The sequence below is a fragment of the Diabrotica virgifera genome, chromosome 7, assembly GCF_917563875.1.
Source record: "Diabrotica virgifera virgifera chromosome 7, PGI_DIABVI_V3a".
Classification (NCBI taxonomy): Eukaryota; Metazoa; Arthropoda; class Insecta; order Coleoptera; family Chrysomelidae; genus Diabrotica; species Diabrotica virgifera.
The window spans coordinates 161,088,058-161,103,669 of NC_065449.1; the positions used below are offsets into that span (position 1 = coordinate 161,088,058).

Consider the following 15,612-nt stretch of genomic DNA (forward strand, 5'->3'; position numbering starts at 1 on the left):
GTGTGCGAATAATCGTGATTCCTTTGACGGGTCATTTTTACCGACAACAGTTGGAAGAGTGAGGAGTGACAAATAATTGTACGAGTAACCCACTCAGACGACATGGCAAGTATACGCAAGTGACGATTATTCGCCAAGTACACGAGTCGTTTGAGTCCGGCTTTACGCTTCAACTCTCCCTCTAGTGTTGGGAAGTATCGAATGATTTGAACTATCGAATAATTACTAAATGAATGAATTTAACTATCGAATGAATTTATTCGAATAAATCTATTCATTACTAACTTAATTGAGCGCATGCGCAGCCGCCATTTTAAAACAGTAGTTTCCTACTATTTTGATCTTACAATATAAAATGAATAAATTTTATATTGTAAGATTTTGATCAACAATGGAGATGGAGAGGTTAGGCATATACTTTTTTTCCAATTAATGATGCCAATCAATTTATTTAATCATTGCTAATTTAATGCTTTAGTAGGTATGTCCCTCTGTAGGACTTTTTATCATGTGACGAGCTCAGGCACAGCCACCATGTTGAATTTGATTCCTACTATTTTGATCAATATTATTAATATTTACATTATTAGTGTTATAACTTGTATAACTGTATGTTTATATACTTGATTTTCAATTACTTGATAAAATATTAATTAACAACAATATTATTATCGTGTATAATTAATAAAATACATCATTTAATATTTTAAGGCTAAAAATGACAAATGCATCTACTAATTATTGTTATAATACAAGTAAAGAAGAATAATCAATGACCACAGAAATAAACTTTCAAGCAATAATTTAAATAGGATTAAGTATTTTTCTTATCATACAAGGCTATAAAATATACAACACTAAGGGCCGGTATTTCCAACCTCACTTAAGCCAAAGCTTACTTTAAGCCTTTGCTTAAGCTTAGATGCCCGTATTTTCACTTCAATTTGAGGCTTAAGCCTAGGCTTAAACCAAATAATTTTAAGCTCGCGCGGGAGTTGGTTTAAGCCTTTGCTTAAAATTTGTTTTCTGTTTTTTGAGGTTATTTCTATAGATTATCAATTATAGAGTTATTTTGAAAACCAACTTTTGAATAATAACGTTATTATTAGATTATTAAATAATAATTTATTAATTTATTAATCGTAATAACGATTAATAGAATTCTTACTACTTTTGGAAGGTGTAGGCACATGAAAATTATTTATTTCTACAATGCTTAGTAGGTATATTTTTTTTTCTTTGGAGTTGTATGACTACGGGCCCTTCAAAGCTCATTCGCCGATTCACCAATTTTGCTCATTTATTTTACAATAATATTTTCCAATACTTATCTACTCAACATTTTCTATCCTACTTATTCTACATACTTTATAAGGAATGACCACTGATCAGTGGGAATACCACATCAGGCAAAAACACAGTTTGACTTATATATTGTAATAGATTTTAATTTCGGTCTTTACGTTAGTTAGTTTATAATTTGATTTTTATATTTTTAATATGTTCTATAAATAATTGCATTAATTCTGTATTATTAATTTGTGATAATATATATGTTAAATTTATTGGGTGTGTTATATCTTTACAACTGTATAATTTACTTATAAACATATTTATTTTTATTTGTATAAGAGGGCAATTTAAAATCATATGTTCAGCATCACCTATTTCTCCACATTGACAATATGGATTGTCTCTTAAATGAATTTTATGTAGATATGTTGGAATCAATGCATGGTTAAATCTTAACCGGCATATTTGTCTCACTGCGTATTTTGGAAGAGTTGTCATTGCAAACCATGGTCTTGATGGTATTGTACATTGGATTTCTTTATAGTACATACCTTTTTTAATTTCCTCAAATTCTTTGCTCCAGATGGTTTTATATATATTAGTGCTAATATTTTTAATTTCTTCAGGTGTACATTTGTAGTCAATATATATCCCTTCTTTTAGAGCCTGCTTAGCTAAGGAATCCACCAGTTCATTACCCATAATTCCGCTGTGTCCTTTGACCCACACTAACCGTATTTTTTTTAAATCTGTATTTAATTTGTTAATATTTTTGATTATTTCCAAAATAATATAATTTACTTTGGAAGTTATCTTCAGGTGCTTTATTTTTGACAAAGCGCTTTTACTGTCACTTATTATAACAATTTCTGAATTTGCGACAATATGTTGACAATACTTCAAGGCTTCTAGTATACCTATTAACTCCGCCGAATATATGTTTGTGTTTATATTTAATTTTACCATTTTTTTATACTTAACTTGTGGATCATATATTGCACAGGCTGTTCCCTCCTTGTTTTTTGATGCGTCTGTATAAATTTGATATGAATTTGGTACTAATTCTTTTACATCTGTTTCAAACATTAGATTTCTTATTTGATTTGAATATTTCGAATAATCTCGAAGGAAATTTATATCTATTTTCATCGTTTCTTCGAATTTATAGGTATAGCTTAGGTTTATTGATGTAGTGTGAATATTTTCCTTGTACTTAGCCAATTGTCTATAGCATTCTGCAATACAAGGTGATTTCTTTTTTTGCCAGTATTTATTCATTAAATCTTGTATTGACAATCGATGAATTTTTTCAATTATATTGGATTCTTTATGAAGTAATTTAATTAAAAATTGACTGCCTAGTTTGCATCTTCTTATTGTCATAGGCATTTCAGAACACTCTATAAATAAATTATTTATTGGAGTAGACTTTAGAGCGCCTAAACACAGTCTTAAACATTTGTTCACAACGACTTCAATTTTTTGTAGATAACAGTTGGCTGCGTCCGCATAAAATACTGATCCATAATCTATTATTGCTCTTATATAAGCTCTATAGACCAAAAGAGAGAGATTGGGATCTGCTCCCCATGTGGAATGTGAAACTGCTCGTAAGATATTTACTCCTTTTTCTGTTTTCCTAATTATATTTTCTATTTGTTCTTTCCATAGAAGTTTTTGATCCAAAATGACACCGAGGTGTTTTACAGATTTTTGTACCGGAAAATTTATATTATTTAATTTTATTTCTACTGGGACATTTTTCCTTTGTCTAGTAAATAGACAGGCTTGAGTTTTATCTTTAGATAATGTAAGTCCATTTTTAAATGCCCAGTTACTAATTGTTATGTAGTTATCATTGATATTTTTGATTCCTTGATTAACTTCAGTTTGATCTTGATAAATTACCACATCGTCTGCAAATTGTATAATTTTTGAAAATTTTGCTGTTTTTTCTAAATCATGTTTATATATAAGGTACAATACTGGACTTAATATGCCTCCTTGTGTTAATCCATCTCTAGCAATTTGAGGTCCCAACAGGTTATTGTTGATGTTTAGGAATATTTTTCTGTTGGAATACATCTTAATTATTTTTTTATTAAAACTTTCCGGAAGACCAATTAGTGACATTTTGTTATATAGAATACTAAGATTGACATTATCGTATGCTCCTTCTATGTCCATAAATAAAGCTGTAACAGACTTATTTTCAGTAAAACTAAGATTAATATCTGTTACTAGATGACCTATGTTTTCTGTGGTAGAATATCCTCTTCTAAATCCGAATTGTGAAGCCGGTATCTTTTCATTAGATTCTAACCATTTCTCCAATCTCCACTTTACCATTCTTTCAAATGTTTTACTAATACAAGATCCTAACGAGATTCCTCGATATGATTCTTGCAATTCTGGATTTTTGTATGGTTTTAGAAAGAGTAAAACTATAAACTCTCTCCAACTTGATGGATAACATTCGGTATTCCATATTTTATTGTAAATTGCCAGTAGCATATTCTTAGCCCCTTCTCCCAATTTACTTATCATGATATATTGAACATCATCAAGTCCTGGAGCTGTGTTTTTGTTTATTTTTATACTCGCTTCTAATTCATTCATAGTAAATGATTTTACTAAATAATGTTCTTCTACATTAGGTTGAACTTATGGGTGGTTTATAGGCATTATTTAACATTCGTATTTAACTCCAAATGGTTTTAATATTTGTGTTTCTATTTAAAGAGACACAAAATTCTCTCCACGCTTTTCTTTTACTTTGTTTTATTATTTTTTTAGTAATAGCTGTGCATTTGTTGTAGTTAATGTAATTTTCAATTGTTCCTTGTTTTTTATACTGTTTAAGTGCTAATTGTTGTTGCTTTATTGCTCTACTACACTCTGGATCCCACCAATTCTTATTAAATTTTGCGTGAAACGATTTTTTCTTCTCTGGAACAGTAATTTTAATACATTTTTTAAATTCTTCAATAAAGGTATGGTAGTCATTATTATTTTTATTAATTTCAGCATATTGTTCCATAAGAGAAGAAAAAAGCGTCCAATCTGCATTCTCTATATTCCATTTTTTTCTAGTATAATTAATATTATTAACGTTATAATTCAAATTTATCTTCATTAAAATTACATAATGATTTGAACCTAATGTCGTATCATCCACGTCCCAGTCAAATAAATGAGCAACATCGGCTGTAGAAATAGTAATATCTATTGCCGACTTATTAATACTTCCCGGTCTAGACAAAATAGTTTCTTTACCATTATTTAAATATACTAAATTGCATTCATCAATGGCCTCTAATAAATTTTTCCCCAAACGATCCGTAGTACTACAACCCCAAGCAACGTTATGACAATTAAAATCACCACCTACCAAAAATGGTTTTTTCAAACTACCAAAAAATTTTTTCCAATCATTCTGTGAAATACTTAATCCAGGTTTAACATATATTGAGTATAAGTTTATTGTTTTTCCTGAAGGTAATCGGACAGCTATGCTAATAGTCATTACATTATTTATTTTATGATATAATGGAGTTGGAGAAACAGCCAAACCGCTTTTAAGCAGCAAGGCCACTCCTCCATATCCATCATGTCTGTCTTCTCTATATATATATTATATCCTGAAAAATGAATATTCATATTTCTTTTAAACCAAGTTTCCGATAAAAAACAAATAGAAATATTTTTATCAAAAAGATACCTTTCTAAAGTACCTTTGTTTGCTAAAACAGACCTACCGTTCCATTGCAACATATTAATATTAGCCATTAGTGTTATTAATTACTTTCTCTATATTATTTTTTTAAAGCTGCTAATGTTTCTATGTCCATAGTATAACTTAATTGATATAATTTAGTTTTTATAAAATCTAATATATTTTCACAAACATTTTTACTGTCCATTTGTAAATTATCACTATTATTGTGATAATCAGGTATATTATGGTAGTTTGAAAAAACCGGTTGTGGCTGTACATTGGGATTACGTAATATTTGTTTATGTTGCTCCATTGTTGCCGCGTCTTTCGTATTTGAACTAATACTTCCAGTCCTCTTCCGTTTTGCTATTGTATAATAACTCGAGGTAGTTGCTGGATGGCTTTTAACCACTGTAGAAAAGTTTTTTTGTATTTGACGTTGGCTTCATAGTAAGATAGTTTTTCTGAGTTCATTATATTTTTAATATCTTTTTGCTTTTCCCTTTCTGGACAACGTGCCGTCATATCTGTTGCCATATGATTACCGCTACAAAGTGCACATTTTATATCTTTTTTGTCGGTACAATTATTACTTTCATGTTCTTCACTACAATATTTGCATCTATCTTTTCCTCTACACTGGGAACTTACGTGTCCAAATCTCAAACATTTTAAACACTGAACTAATCTGGGGATATATGCTTCGACTTCATATATCATTTATTCTATAATTATCTGCTGAGGTATCGTTTGACCCTTAAAAGATACTATTATGGTAGATGTAGGGATATACTCTATATTTCCATCTGAATTCTTAACTCTTCTGTTAATTCTTTTTACATTAACTACCTCAAATTTATATCCATATCTAGGTTGAATTATATTAATTAATTCTTTCTCATCCAGGTCTTTATCAACTAACTTAATTACTCCCCTTTTTTGTATAAGGAATGTTGGTAAGTAAACATTATACTCCTTTGCTGCTAACTTTTCGGAAATTATTAATTTATTTGCACTTTCAAAAGAATTAAGTTCGACTTTTACTTTATTCCTACCAATTACTGTTATTAATGTAATATTATTTCGTACCTCCGGCACTGTCTTTAATATTATTCTGGCTGTCCAGATTCGGTGCAATTTTCCAAAATTACCATTTTTATTTTCGATATATACGTAAACAGGTCCGTTATCATTATTTGTGTACAGATTTTTTATGACCTTATCATTTTCATTTGTTGACATCTTAGAATTTTTTCCCCTGTCAGGTGGTTCTGGCGGAATATTGACTTCCATTTTAGTTTTATCAGCTATTATTTTATTATTATACCGTAAGGAGTAACGCCCACCTCTACAGTTCCAAAATGTTTACTCCTATCTCTAGCCAAATATTTTTATTTGACAGTTGTTAAATATTATATGTTGTCAGTTTTAAAATAATTTAATTTTCAAAATTTTTTACTTACAGCCGCTTGTAATTTTTGATTCTTATTTTCACTTTATACTATATTTTACACTAATATCACACTTTAAGTTCAAAAGGCAGTTTATACAAAACTAAAATTGAAATATAACACTGAGCTACTTTCAAACGTCTGTACTAATTGAAGTTTATAATTATAGTGTAGGTATATTTATTTTACAAAAATAAACTTATATTCCAATTTGACATTTAGGAAATGCAATAAACAAAATTACAAAGACGGATCTATTGCTTATGCAAAATAATAATAAAAATATAACCAGAGAAAATATCGACAATAAACTAACAACACATGTACCATGCACACAAAATTAACATGATGACAAGATAAAATTAAATGTCAACAGTAGTGGTTTTTACCTCAGAAAAGTTAGTTCTGGCATTTTGACGTATTCAGAGGTACCAAACCAATTAACTTTACAGTTGAGCATCAGTTTAGTTAAGGAAATGATGGAAATACGGCACCCAGCTTAAGCTTCTCCTTAACTTTTGACACAGGCTTAGCTAAGCAAAAGCTTAAGTAGCTATTGAAATACCGGCCCTTAAAGACCAAAAACACTTATGAAAGTCAAGCTTTATTTATTTTTTAGACTGCGCATACAACCAAGTATTCAATTCTTTTATTAGATTAGATGTAAATTTCGAAATTGTAATCATAGAAAAGTTTTTTTAGATTATTTAATAGGTATAAAGGCATTTTAAATATTTTACCTAAAAACAACAAATTTATTTATTTTCTACTTTATAAACTTTATTAAATCAATATTAAATTAAAATTAATTCCTTTATTTTTTTTTAATTCCCTCGGTATCTCTTTCATCTAGGTACCTCTGTAACAGGTTTTTAACTAATAAAATTCATTCATCTGGGTTTACTAAAAGTATTCACATAAAACATTCGACTATTTAAAAACATTCGTCCATTACTAAAACTATTCACTTAAAACATTCGACTATAAACATTCGTCCATTACTAAAACTATTTATTCTACTAAAAACATTGTAATATAAAATAGACGCATGCGTATTAAAAAAAAGTGATACTAAAAATTTTATTCATGAATGATTTTTCAACCATCGAATAATTTGAATACTTCAGTAACTATCGAATTATTCGATAGTTTTATTCGATAGCTCCCAACACTTTCCCCCTCTCTCTTACTCCATTATTTTCGACTTGCTGCATTGCTCAGTGTCGGTCTAGGAGCTCTCGAAGATGGAGGTCCCAGTCGCTGTTATCGCCAATGCGGCGAAAATAATGCTGTGATACGTTTTTTAAATGCAAAATTGATTTTACCTACTGACATTCATCGTCAGCTAATCGAAGTTTATGGCTAAAAGTGTAAATCTGTTCAACATGTTCGCAAATGGTGTACAGAATTTAGTGCAAGACAAGCGGAAATACTTCAGATTCATCGTGAATTTCCATTCGGCCTTCATTGAATTCTCTGCACCATTTGCGGACATGTTGAACTTATTTACACTTTTAGCCATAAACTTCGATTAGCTGACGATGAATGTCAATAGGTAACATCCATTTTGCATTTAAAAAACGTATCACAGCATAACTTTCCCATTGGCGATAACAGCGACTGGAACCTCCCTCTTCGAAAGCTCCTAGGCCGAAACTGAGTAATGCAGCAAGTCGAAAATGGTGGGGAAAGAGAGAGAGAAAGTTGAAATGTAAGGTGGTGTTGCCGGATTTCTCCAAGCGCGTCGCACTCTTTCTCAGCGATATAGGGAACCTTTTTCCTTTTTCCAAAGCCTTGGCAGTAACAGCAGATGAGACCTTTATCTTCGAAGGCTACTAGACCGACAATAAGTAACGCAGCGAGGCTAAACTGGCAGGGTAAGAGAGAGGGACAGCTGATGTGTAACGCAGTGTTGCCAGATTACTCCCAGCATATTGCATTCTTTCTCATCGGCATAGGGAATCTTGTTTTACGAACGATCCTAGTATCTCGTACATAAATCTAAAAAAAAGGTTAATTTTAGTTTTTCTTATATTATTGAAGAATCGTTTTTATAATTTCAAATAATTTAGTTATTTCAACTTCCGACTTTCTGCTTTTCAATGAAGGCACATTTTTCCTATACCTTTTCTTCTATTCTGGTATGAATAATGTCATTCACTTTTTTTTAAGATAACCAAACTCGAGATAGAAACTGAAACGGATGTTAATGAACTCTCCGAAATATTTACCGAAGACGAGAATTATTTGAAAACAATATTGTTTATGTTGGAGATGGCTAAAAAGGAACAAAAAGCCAATATTCGCGCTGAGTACTTCAGCAGACTGGAAGAAGAGGAAACCAAAAATAGTCAAATTATTCAAAGACTGCGAGGAATTTTGGAAACAGTTCATTCTGGTATTGAAGAAGAAACTGATGACTTCTTAAGTAAATATTATATTCAAATTCGGGATCGTAAAAAAGAATATGATAAACTAAGGTAAATGAGTATACAATAACCGCCACGCTACTAGACACATGGGAAAATTGAGCTATTACAGTCCTGAACCATTCCACTTATAAACATTGCAACAATTGTTGCAATGTTTAGTTTTATGTCTAGTGACGTTTAGACCGTCAGAAAATGTATAGAAACAGAATATTGTGTGTGTGTGTGTGTGTGTGTGTGTGTGTGTGTTGGCATCAGACAAAATCTATTTGCCACAGACTATAAAACAGAATATTAAGAGCGAACAGTAGCGATCAACAGGTAGCAACAAACGCGTTCCAAGATTGCGGCTCTAATTTTGAATATTTTGTCGAGATATTTGTCACACATATTCGTAATATAATAAATAATTTCGGTACAGAGCCCAATTTCAGAAATAATATGTTAGTTTGTGGAAATTACTCTACAACTAAATAAAATATTGAAAAGGGAGCCTGTACCGCCATGAAGAAAGACCAAAAAAAAAACACTTTCTTCAAATAAACTTTTTTTATCTCGTGCCTAGATTTTGTGTCACATTGAAACTACTAAAAATCGATTTTTTTATAACAAGAACTCGAACGTCACTGACGTGGCAACATTTCGCGCCTATGTGTATAAAAATTATTGTTTTTGATAGTATAAACGTCACTGTCAGTGTCGAATTACCGACGCACTGTTGCCTCACTTTTGAAAGTTCGCAATCTTGGACCGCGTTTGTTGCTACCTGTTGATCGCTACTGTGTGCTCTTAACATCGAAACTTGACAATTAATAGAACAGCTGAAATTGACGTTAATAGTTGTCATTTTGTTAAAAAATTTTACTTGTAAAAGTTTTAAAATATTATAGGTAATATTCTTGGTGTTTGAATAAAGTTATTTTAAAGCAGAGTAACAATGCTATTAATTAGTGTATTTTTGTACGGGAAACCAATTATTTTGAATAGTTTCTTGACAATAACTTGACAGAGATGAAAGTCACATCTGAGAACGGACCGGATAAGCCCATAAGCATAACAATTAAGTGCCTACCCATGTGTCTAGTAGCGTGGCTCTTACTGTACATATAAGTCAGTAGATAAATAAGGTAAATCAGGAGATCAGTAAATAAAAAATATGGTTGAGGTAACTTTGAAAATATTTTGATAGAGTATTTTTTAATATTAATGATAATAATATTAATAAATAGAGTATATGGACAGCTGATTCAGATATTTTAACACATTGGAAACGTGTATCATCCTCAAAGTGGCGATCTGGAATTTTATGAGGCATGGTACTGGAAATTCGAAAACATATCTACATTATATAATAAAGCTTCACACGGAATTTAAGTCATTGTGATGGTATGTCAAATTAAATTAGTTATATATTAGATAATTTCAGGATAAATCAATATCAATATTTCTTCATATAAGAATTATTTAAAGATAGTATATCTATTGTTTTGTAAACATTAACACATATAAACAAGCATTGAGAGGTAACAACAGTAACCTTGCTGATTCTGAAATCTATACTGTACAGGATTATCATCATCCAAAATAAGAGCAAGACATATTCGTTTAATTTTAGATGTCCTACAAAACAAACATCACGTTTGTTTTTAAATAATTGAGGTGACACCGATTACTTAACACAAGTGCACCACTTTTCAATAACGCTTCGTCAGCGGTTCAATATTATTCTTAATTTACGGTCAAGCTAAAGTCAGCATTAAAAACATCAACACTTTCCGAGTTTATTTATAGTTACAGCAAAGCATTGTGGATTATTTTATTTCATTAGTTTATCAATTATCATTCGTGATTCAGATACATTATTAGACAGCTGGACTTCGAACGCACCAACTAGTTACTGTAGTATTTAGAGTTGGTAAATAAATAAGTATTCTCTAAAAGTGTTTACTTCATCAACCCCTATCATAGGGGGTAACTACCCCGACTAACCTAGGATGGTCTTGAGGATGGAGTACCATTATAATACGAAGCGATCACGAACTGACATCGAACTATTATTTGCCCGGACAAATAATCCCCGGACAAATATTTCCGAACAAAACATCCCCACAAATTATCCCTGGACAAAAAATCCCATGACAAAAAATCCCCGGACAAATAATCCCCGGCCAAAAAATCCCCACAAAAAATTCCGGACAAATAATCCCCACAAATTTTTTTGGCCAAAATCTTCCCACAATAAATCCCGGACAAAAAATCCCCAAGAAATATTTGCTGCCGAATAGTTCCCTAAAAGTTTTCCCGAAATTTTATCTAATTTCGAAACTTTCATAGCTGCTCGGAGAGAGGCCAGATGGGAGAAAGGACGGCCTAGAAAAAGGTGGAAACATGCAGTAAGAGAAGATCTGGAGAAAATGGAAGTAAAGCAATGGGGAATAGTGGCACAGGAACGACAAATATGGAAAGCAAGAGTAAACGCGGCAAAGACTCTTCAAGAGTTATAACGACATTGATAATGATAACGAATAAACATTTTTGACGTTAAATTTACAAACAGGAACAGGTTTTTTTGCATTACAATCAAGATTATCATTTTCAAGGCCAGCGGAAAAGGAACAGGTTTTTTTGCATTACAATCAAGATTATCGTTTTCACGACCAGCAGTTATCATCACGAATACGCAATGTTTTAAACATAGTTATTCAAAACAGTGTGAGCAAATGATTTAAGAGAATAATTACAACATGATTCTCACAGCCTTAGCTAATTCCCCATTCCCCATATCTTCCACAATGTTTGAAAAAACAGACACTCTGTTGTCATGTAAAATTTGAAGTTTTCGACATGGAATTGGAATTCGAAATTTGGTAATCGAAATTGAGGGACCCAGATTATGCTAAGGGGTACAAGTGACAAAATATTGTAAACTGAGTTAAGTGCACAAAATAATACTAGATAGTATTAAAAATTTAGTGGGAAAGAGATATAAATGAATTAAACTACTGGTGGCGACATATCGCAGGATCTAGTTTGACTACTTACGAAATATTTAAAAACAGTTTGCGGTTAACAGGTATAACTTCATTTGAATCTCTTTGCCTGTAAGGTGTTGGATATTATTTTTGATGATTTGTTTAGTATCTTTACAAATCAAGCCCTTAAAAAATTATTCAAAATAAGTAAAATAATAACACAAAATGTACCAAGTAAGTTTTCATAAATAAAAATGTTTAATTTTTAAGTAATTTTTCTTTTATTTTACTTTAATAATTTAAAAAATTCGTAAGGTACTTAAGTGGCAAAGAAAAACAAGTGCAAAATTTGAATCATAGGGGTACAAATGCGAACGTTTTTTTCCCCAAATTTCCAATATTTTGAATGAAAATAAATACTCACTTTACAAAAGCTTTTACAATTAGATCAATAAAAGGTATAAAATTAGTTCTAAATAAGTTTATAAGTGATTAATTTGCTGTAGAATTTACTATGTAAATTTAACTTTCACTTCGTTTTTCTCAATTACATTTTATGGTTAATCTTATTTGCTATTCATTACTTTTGTACCGAAAAGCGGTTTCATGGCGATTGCTATCTATAACTCTCACGCAGTGAGGCTGAAAAACATTTGTGTCGATTGCATTTACGGGAAAAATTTAGAGAATAATTATTATTTTTGTCCACGATTTTTTGTGGGGATATTTTGTCCAAAAATATTTGTGGGGATTATTTGTCCGGGATAATTTGTGGGTATTTTTTTGTCCGGGATTATTTGTCTAGAGATTAATTGTCCTAGCTTCCGAGTTAGAGGACTCAAATTAACAAAACATATAACAAATGGCATTTTACACAATATACCATCTTTATGTACGAGTTTGTTTGCTTTGCACGCATTAACTGGAAGCGATTACAAAATCCGTCTTTTTTTTCAGAAAAGCAAAATAAGACTTTTTGAAATAGTGTAGGAAACAGAGGTTGAACCTTGCAAAATAGACACAAGTCCGGTTTTATTTTTTTTTTCTAATATAACAAGGGGTGCTTATTATTAGACTAACTTTTTCTTAAAAAATTTTGCCCCGGAACCCCCCTTTTCACTCCTTTAAATGGAGTAATTTGTGGTTTTTGCGGAACATAGCCCTTCCTGTACCTTTTGAAAAAATTTCTTTTATAGAAATATAAAGAGGACTATATTTTCTACGATTTATTTCCCAACGGCATATGTCTATCACCCACCGTTTAGTGGGGGTGGGGCCCCAAAGTTGACAAGTTTTTAAGAAATATGTTTTAAAAAAAATTATTTTTCCCCAAATGTAATGGAAATTAAGAAGTAATCCTGCGGCAATTATTCACAAATAAGTGACTGATTTTTTGGTATAGGTTTCACTTTATTAAGGGTAATTGCCTTTTTTTTAATTACAGGGTGTTACATTTTAAAAAACCCCTTTTTATACCATCTGAACCGTTTATGATAGAGTAAAAAGACTTTTAGCGATTACCCATGTACTGGTGCTATTTACAAATTTGTATAATGCACCCCCATTTTTTTCCCGGAACCACCCCAAAAAAAAAGAAGAAATAATAAAGAAAGTGATTTTCTTGGAATCCTTCACACACAATGCCCTTTATTACCATACTTCATATATAATTTTGTGCACGTTATTATTACCCATGCATGGACACCAAAAGCGATTTCCTAGGGCAACCCCTGTGCCAAAAAAAATAAATAAAATGGGAGGTTGAAAAAAAATGTTTTTTTTGCTTTTTGATCCATATGGGCATATGCTTCATTAATAGTGTTTTTCAAAAATATATATGGTTATTGCAACATCTCTGCGGAAACCTATCCTTGAAAATATACTGCAGAAACTACACATATCCCTTGGCGAGCATGTTTTACGATTTTCTCATTACCTATGCATTCTTTTTAAACAAAACTTATACAAGGTTAAAGACCACTATTTACTCTAAAAATTAGGTCCTATTCATTTTTTTCGTATAAGCAACCATTACGGCACCGTGGCGCCGTAACCTTCAGATATGCTTTGGCGGGCTCCAGTTTTTGTTTTTTTTTCGTCACCTGTTAGTTTTATTGATAAAGTACTTATGTAAAATAAAACAACATAGTGTAACCTACAAATTATGATCTATGCACATTTTACAATCTTTGCGCCCCAAAGCCACATCAGTGGCTCAAAATCAATTTTTGCATATTTTCGCCACCTACACGCATTTTATTGCATTAATGCTACCTTAATAGCACAATGTTCACCCTTAAGTGGTCGGTAAGCAGTGGCGAATCCAGGGAGGGATGATGGGGGCGATCACCCCCCCCCCTCAAACCAAGTGATATTATATTTAAAGAATATAAAAATATTCATTTATTTTTATAGAAATTTAGCCAATTGGCACCCCCTCTTAACGATGCTGGATCCGCCACTGTCGCTAAAGCATAAAAAATACGCCATTCTTATAAAAATAATAATATAATATAAGTATTTATATGAAAATAAATGAATATTTTTATAATCTTTAAATATAATATCACTTGGTTTGAGAGAGGGTGATAACCCCCATCACCCCTCCCTGGATCTGCCACTGCTTAGCGACCACTTAAGGGTGATATTGTGCTATTAAGGTAGCAATAATGCAATAAAATGCGTGTAGGTGGCTAAAATATGCAAAAATTGATTTTTGGCCACCACTGTGCCTTTGGGGCGCAAAGAACGTAAAATGTGCATAGGTCATAATTTGTAGGTTACACTATGTTGTTTTATTTTACATGAGTACTTTATCAATAAAACGAACAGGTGACGAAAAAAAAACAAAAACTGTAGCCCACCAAAGCATATCTGAGGTATACGGCGCCACTGTGCCGTAACGGTTGCTTATACGCTCTGAGCTTCGCTGGTGTCGCTCCTATCGGATTACTAATTCAACTTTCACCGGTATTTTTTTCACAATATTTTTTCACCGATATTTCACAATATTTTACTCTAATATTTTACAATTTGCAGATGATGTTGTGTTGTACACCTCCCATTCTTCCCTAGACATTTGTAGACGTCAACTTGAATTTACATTAGATTGTGTAAAAAATGATTACCATTCTCTAGGCTTATCCATATCAACCACAAAGACTGAAATTTGTTTTTTCTCTAAAAAACGCCAAATTCCTCAAGGCACCTTCAAATTAGGTAGAATAGAATTTCCGATAAAAAATTGTGTTAAATATCTTGGGACGTATTTGGATCGTAAACTGTTATGGAAGGATCAAATTCATTCTATTATAAAGAAATCAGAAAATTCTATGAATATCCTTAGAGCTTTTTGTAGAATCGGTTGGGGAGCTGACCCGAATATTGCATTGCTATTCTATCGCTCAATGATTCGACCAATTTTCGACTATAGTTGTCATTTATATGGGTCTGCGTCAACAGGATATCTTAATAAAGTTGAAATCCAAAGGAATAAATGTTTGAGACTCTGTCTCGGTTACTTAAAATCTACTCCTATTACTATTATTGAGATTGAAGCTAAGGAACCACCACTTACTCTACGTAGACAGTTTTGTACAAATAAGTTTGTAGTTAGAGCTATCTCAAAAAACGTCAGCTACTTAAGGACTATTCGTAACTTGAATATATTAGATTTAAGCCATAAATATTGGTGTACTAAAAAAACCCCCATATACGTTGAAAGCTACAGGAAGTTGATAATGAATGAA

The 15,612-nt window shown here is 31.6% G+C and overlaps 1 protein-coding gene across 1 annotated transcript in view; it reads left to right on the forward strand.

The window, feature by feature from the left end:
- The window catches only part of LOC126888383 (dynein regulatory complex subunit 2), a 155,947-nt gene that overhangs the window by 21,311 nt on the left and 119,024 nt on the right, over window positions 1-15,612 (forward strand). The window contains exon 3 of the mRNA XM_050656584.1: window positions 8,635-8,942. Coding sequence (XP_050512541.1) covers window positions 8,635-8,942 — 308 coding nt within the window. The remainder of the gene's footprint in view (window positions 1-8,634; window positions 8,943-15,612) is intronic.